At 42.2% G+C, this 6,335-nt stretch overlaps 1 protein-coding gene across 2 annotated transcripts; it reads left to right on the forward strand.

The window, feature by feature from the left end:
- The first annotated feature begins 797 nt into the window (after positions 1–797).
- Positions 798–4,458, forward strand: LOC131017886 (protein trichome birefringence-like 24). 2 transcript variants are annotated; one of them, XM_057946621.1, is made up of 3 exons: positions 798–1,155; positions 2,770–3,068; positions 3,589–4,458. In XM_057946621.1, the coding sequence occupies exons 1-3, from the start codon at positions 948–950 to the stop codon at positions 4,360–4,362; spliced, it is 1,281 nt and encodes a 426-aa protein (XP_057802604.1). In that variant the 5' UTR covers positions 798–947; the 3' UTR covers positions 4,363–4,458. The 2 variants fall into 2 exon arrangements, with proteins under 2 accessions (XP_057802604.1, XP_057802605.1); XM_057946622.1 differs by having other exon boundaries at positions 2,782–3,068.
- Positions 4,459–6,335: the final 1,877 nt, after the last annotated feature.

Genomic DNA, 6,335 nt, shown 5'->3' on the forward strand with positions numbered 1-6,335 from the left:
CAGATGAAGGACGAGGCCGACGCTCATCATCGGAGTTACAGCGGCGGTGGTCTCGTGCTTGTGTGTCCGTGTGCGTAGGTCCAGATCTGTAAGCGTGTTTGATGGAGAGAAGAAGGGTTCACTTGAGTAAAGAGAGAAGAGAGGGGTTAGCGAGAGAGAGGAGGTCAGCGGCCTGATCGCGGCGGCCGGAGGAGAAGAGAAGAGAGGAGATCTGTAAAGAGAGGAGAGATGAAGACGAAGGAGAAGGTCGGCTGAAGTTCCGACGGGATGATGAAGACGAAGACATGGATTGGGTGTTTTTTATCTCAAGAACCTTAATTTGAGAATGAATTCAATTTTGCCCTCAATTTTTCGATTGGATTTCATTTAATTCCCTAAATAGACATAATACTATGTCGTTTCACGTTATAACTTAAACTATGTCGTTTGCTTCGCCGAAAACTTAATCCTACGTGGCTTTCCGACAGCGATGTCAGCATTAGTTAAATTGCCGATCAATTTTATGGGAAAAAACGAGAAACAGAATTAAGTTCAAGGATTTTAACAAGAATTTTAAAGGTCAAGGGAAAAATACGAATTTGGGAAAACTATAGGGATTTTGACACTATTTGCTCTTTATTTAATTACTGTTTTGTCATAAATTTGGTGGTCAAAAAAATTTGCCATACAACTGTATTTTCATATACTAAATAGATATAGATAGTAAACATTTAAACTAACTCGCATTGAGTAATGAGATTCGTGTAATAAATTGAGTGAAGCTTTCCATATATAATAATGAAAGCTTTTCAGGCGTCGCCGCGTCGGTCGATGCAACAACTACAAGAAATACAACTGTGTATATTATATAGAAGAAAAAAAAAAAACAGAGAGATGGTGAGAAAAAAGAATCTTTGAAAACCAATAACTGATCTGGCAGATGCAGTTGTTGAGCTTATGTTATACAAATGGTGAAGAAATTGAAGCATCAATGGTGGAGGTCTCCTCAAAACAACAATTACTCCTTCCTTATCAAATTGGGTGTTTCAGTTCTTCTAGTGGCTCTTGCATTTGTGCTTATCTACAACAAATCCTCTGATTCTTTTGCACTTTCAGCCTCCCCTTTTCTTCAAAACACCATTTCTCAACAAAATACACATCACATTCCTACCAAAGGTCAGATCTTTCTCTTTTTATTTCCTCAAAGCTTTTCTCCCTGATGCTTTTTGTATCTATAGATGAATGGGATGTCTAAATGTGGGTTGTTTGTTTATGGTTTATTATTTTGGAATTTGCTCTTCATTGTTGCAAACTCAACTGCATTGCCAAAAGGGAGAGTTTTGGATGGTTTATAGTAGGGATAATAGACTTCAATTGACCAAATTCTAGTTTTGCACGTCAACTTCGTTAAACTGGGCTGGAATACACTTTGTTAGCAAAATCACAAGAATTTAAAAGTTCAATAATTATCTGGCAGATTTTTAAGTTAGTGTAGAATTTGGTCAAATTAAATTCAATAATCTATGGGCATTATCCCTTTATTAACATTGTTTGTTGTTAAGTAATTGTATTTGTTGCCAAAGGCTCATTTGATCACTTGTATGTGGTAAGGCTACCATGACACTATCTTGCTGTATTGATATTATAAAGGGTTAAGGTGCAGATAGGCCCCTCAAGTGGAGGCCCTTAGAGCGTTTCAGTCCTCTTACTAACTGTGTGTGCAGATTGGCCCTCGAACTCAAAAAAATGGTGCAGATCGCTCCCTCTGACTTAACACCGTTATGGGCCGTTAGTCAGAGGGGGCGATCTGCACCGTTTTTTTGGAGTTCAAGGGATAATATGCACCTTTTCCCTTTTTGGAGTTCGAGGGCTAATCTGCACACCGTTCATTAAAAAAAATCACATCTCATCTTCTCCGACCAACTTTTCCGGCGTCAATCGCCATCGGATGAGGAAAATCACGAAATCAAGTTCTCAAGCCCCAAATCGGGAATTCCAAATCGGCGTCATTGCTCCCAAAAATCACATAATCGAATGGAAACTCAAATTCTCCCTCGAACGTCACCGCCCCCAATTGCAGAATCACCCCCAACGAATCGAACTTCGCCTCGCCGTAGGCGGTGATCGTGACCCCAATCGAGATCGAGATCATGTTGGCCATGGTCTCTGATTTGAAGGTGTCCTTCTTCAACAGCACGCCGATAGTGTAGATGGCGACGGGCATCGTCGGCCTTTATCACCGGATTTCGCCAGATTTGAGAGAAAGAGGCGACTCCTTATCGAGAAAAGCTAGGCGACTCCTCATCGAGAAAAGCCAGGCGGCGGGTTCACCGGATATTGCGGCGGTGATTTCCGACGGAATGGGAGAATTAGGGCTCGTCCTTGACGCTAAGCGTGTGCAGTCGAGCGAGCTCCGAGGTTTAGGGCCCAAGAGAGAAAAAAAGGGGCGGCGCCCTCCGCCGGCCTCGCCAGAGCTTGAATCAGCGACAACGACGATCAAATTTTGAGCAAGAGAGATGAATTAATTAAAAAGTTAAAAGGTACAAATTAGCCCCTGAACTCCGAAAAAACGGTGCAGATCGCTCCCTTGACTAACGGCCCATAACGGTGTTAAGTCAGAGGGGCCGATCTGCACCGGTTTTTTGAGTTCGGGGGCCAATTTGCACACACAGTTAGTAAGGGGACTGAAACGCTCTAAGGGCCTGCACTTGAGGGGCCTATCTGCACCTTAACCCTATTATAAAAGTTGTTTTGTATCTTAATTTTTTGTATTGGAAATGAGAAGTTCAGAGTATGGCACAGACAGTGAAGAAAAGTGCAATCTTTTTACTGGGGAGTGGGTTGCTTATAAGGCAGAGCCTGTGTACACAAATAGGAGTTGCAGCTTCATTGAAGAACACCAGAATTGTATGAAGAATGGCCGGCCCGACACGAATTATCTTTACTGGAGGTGGAGTCCCCGGGGTTGTGAGCTGCCTCGGCTTGACCCCGGGAGGTTCCTGCAGTTGATGAGGAACAAAAGCTGGGCCTTCATTGGTGATTCCATATCAAGAAACCATGTCCAGTCTTTCCTATGCTTGCTCTCCGAGGTATATAGGTTTCAAACGCTAGCTGTTGGTTTGGTGTCACTAAGCAAATATTGAAGTTTTTGATTGTGTATTTTGTGATCTTATTTTGGTATTCAGTATTACATTGTAGCAGCAGGGCTCTGTTAGGCTGTCTTCTAATGAGTGGAGTATGAGCTAGTATTATTGTTTTGCAAAATGTTAAATGGTAGCTTAAGTTCAAGATTTTTGAATCTATCAAGTTGTGGTGTTGAATTGGACAGAAGTAGTTTAAAAAAGTTAGTCTTTTTCAATGCTAAGAAATTCCTTAATATTTATTGACTATAAAAATGTTAAAGTTTGAGCTTATGTTGTTGATTGCACCCATGTTCATCCTTGCCATTGCTATCTTCTTCATAAATATGAGATGAAGCTTATTTTAGTGATTGAAAATGTTCCCTTGAGGCAAAAAGCAACCAAGAAAGTAGGCTTATGTTAGTGACATAAAATGTTTTCTCCTGTCACAAAGCAACTAAAGATAACAGTTGATGTTGTGTTTTTCCAGGTCGAAGAGGCTATCGAAGTTTACCATGACAAAAACTACAAATCTCGAAGATGGCTCTTCCCGTTGCACAACCTCACCGTCTCGGTTATCTGGTCCCCGTTTCTGGTTCAAGCTGCCGTCTTCGAAGACAGCAACAGTTTTTCTACATCAGATGATGTTGAACTGCATCTTGATACACTCGATAAGATTTGGACTCAGCCGTACAAGAGCTTGGATTATATGATACTTTCAGGTGGCAAGTGGTTCCTAAGAAATGCAATCTACTACGAGAACAACACCGTGTTGGGCTGCCACAGCTGCTCCAAGAGGAACTTCACCGAGCTAGGGTTCGACTTTGCATACCGCAGAATGATGAGGACTGTACTCAACTACATCATAGCATCAAATCACAAGGGCATGCTCTTTTACAGGACCTCCACTCCGGATCACTTCGAGGGGGGCGAGTGGTACGAGGGTGGAACATGTAAAAGAGAAGCACCGGTGCAAGAAGGCAAAGTTGAGCTAACTGAGCTGGACAAGATTCTCCATGACATAGAGGTGGAGGAATTTGAGAAGCTATCAGGAAAAGTATCTGAAAGTGGGGTGAATCTAAGGCTCTTCGACGTGAATCCTAGGTCATTGTTAAGACCCGATGGACATCCGGGCCCCTACCGATTCTATCAACCTTTTGCCAAAGACAAGGAGGCGAAGATCATCAGCGACTGCCTGCATTGGTGCCTGCCTGGCCCGATAGATTCTTGGAACCACGTCTTGATGGAAATGGTCGTAAGTTGAGGGAAATCTGCATATGCTGAATCTTGAATTCGATATTGTGAAGGTCATGATAATGAACTCTGATTCATCAGTTGATTTAAATTGGGAGATGAAGTAGTTCTTGTTAAAACATGGTATTATCATAATGCATAGAGAAAGATAAAGAGAAGCAAATGATTGTTATTGTATTGCTTGATGATCTTCCGTATTACAATGATACTTATTTATAGGTTCAGAAATGTAGTAAAGTCATGCATAATCTCACTAAAGTCATACAAAATATTTCTTTTGACTTTGCTAAATATTTCTACTTCTAGATGTTGTTTTTCTTGACTTTGATTATTGAGTATTTTCAACACTCCCCCTCAAGTTGAGTGACGGGAATTTCCGATACTCAACTTGGAAAGAACATCTGAAAAAACTTTTGGAGTTTACAGCCTTGTCTGCATCAGTGTAGGCTTGTATCTCGAGATGTCCAGTTTTCCTGAACAGTACTCCATAGTCAAAGGTTCCTTTCAAGTATCTCACAATTCTGAGCGCAGCTTCCATGTGGTCGGCTTGTGGTTGGTGCAAGAATTGACTCACAACCCCAACAACATATGCAATATCCGGTCGATAAATGCATGAAAATCAAAAGATTCATTTGATTTTGAAATTTTAAATAGTTTATACTCGTATTTAGGAGTTCTTCATTTGATTTTGAAATTTTAAATAGTTTATACTCGTATTTAGGAGTTCTTCATTTTGATTTTGAAATTTTAAATAGTTTATACTCGTATTTAGGAGTTCTTGAATTGAATTTTGGAATTTTAAATAGTTTATACTCGTATTTAGGAGTGATTGAATTTCTTCGAATTTGTAAATAGTTTATACTCGTATTTAGGAGTACGTTGATTTGAATTTGATTTTTTTTTTTTAATTTTCAAATTGGGCTATGTTGTATCTGTGGCCCCACAATCAAAAATCCACTTTTTTTTATCTCTATCTTGTTTATCACTAGAGATTTGATATGCAGCGGAAGTAATTTTAGTATTATGTAGAAGATTGGGGTGTTTCTGTAATTTCTGAAAACTTAGGGGGGCAGATTTTAAAGGGTGGGGTATCTTTTGCAAATAAAGAGAAGAATGAGGGTTTAGTGTCAAAACACCAAACCTTATACCTAATTCCCTTCTCCATCCGCCTCCCCTTCCTTCTCCATCCGCCTCTCTCTCATTCATCATCATCACATTGGATTCTTCACAGCCCTTCGATTTCGCCGGCTCCGCCGCAGAGTTCTGGCTCCAGCGGCGGCATTGATCGACGACGTCCTCCACCTCGTAAATGACGTCACTTGCCTGGCGGACGAGCTCCTCAAAGACGGCGTCGTCGTCGTCCTTCACCGACTGCGCGGAATCTGCAAGGAATGCTCTAAAGACCCGGAGATTCATCTCCAGCTTCTCCAGTTGGGTCTTCACGTTCTTCACCAACTGGGCTTCGTACAGCAGTAGCTGCTGGAGCTTATCCAGCAGCCGTTCCAGTGCTGCATCCGCCATTAATTGCGTCTCTACCCTCTTCTGCCCAACCGGAGATGTCCGATTTGTGGCCGCCTCCGCTGCTCCCGCAGCCACCGCCGCTGCTCCGGTAGGCTTTTGACAGTTAGCCACGCCGTAGTAATGATTCGGCGGCGGCAGCGAAGATTGGGCGGCGGCGACGACCGAGACGCCTGGGTTCTTTCCTCCGCCTTCTTTGCTTCTATCGGCGGTGATTTGTTGCAACCGCACTTCCGGCCGTGTTGCAGGGCGGAATGTGGTGGTAAGTTCGGTCCCGGTCTCTTCCGATGATGAAATGTTGGTTTTGAAGCGGTTGGTTGCCGACTGCAAAATCTGTAGTCGGGCAGCCTCCCATCTCATTTTTGAGAAGGCCGATTTTATTTGAGGTATTTGGAACCGTGATGAATGATTTCTGAGTTCCCAGAATCATGCCTGCTCTGATACCATGTTAAAACATGGTATTAT

The sequence above is a fragment of the Salvia miltiorrhiza genome, chromosome 3 (assembly GCF_028751815.1).
Source record: "Salvia miltiorrhiza cultivar Shanhuang (shh) chromosome 3, IMPLAD_Smil_shh, whole genome shotgun sequence".
In the NCBI taxonomy this organism is placed as follows: domain Eukaryota; kingdom Viridiplantae; phylum Streptophyta; class Magnoliopsida; order Lamiales; family Lamiaceae; genus Salvia; species Salvia miltiorrhiza.

Excerpts from the sequence above, each read along its gene's own strand:
- LOC131017886 (XM_057946621.1), top strand. The coding sequence starts at position 948 with ATGGTGAAGAAATTGAAGCATCAATGGTGGAGGTCTCCTCAAAACAAC. Across the intron at positions 1,156-2,769 it reads ACATCACATTCCTACCAAAG|AGTATGGCACAGACAGTGAA; the intron begins GTCAGATCTTTC and ends TGAGAAGTTCAG. Across the intron at positions 3,069-3,588 it reads TCCTATGCTTGCTCTCCGAG|GTCGAAGAGGCTATCGAAGT; the intron begins GTATATAGGTTT and ends GTGTTTTTCCAG.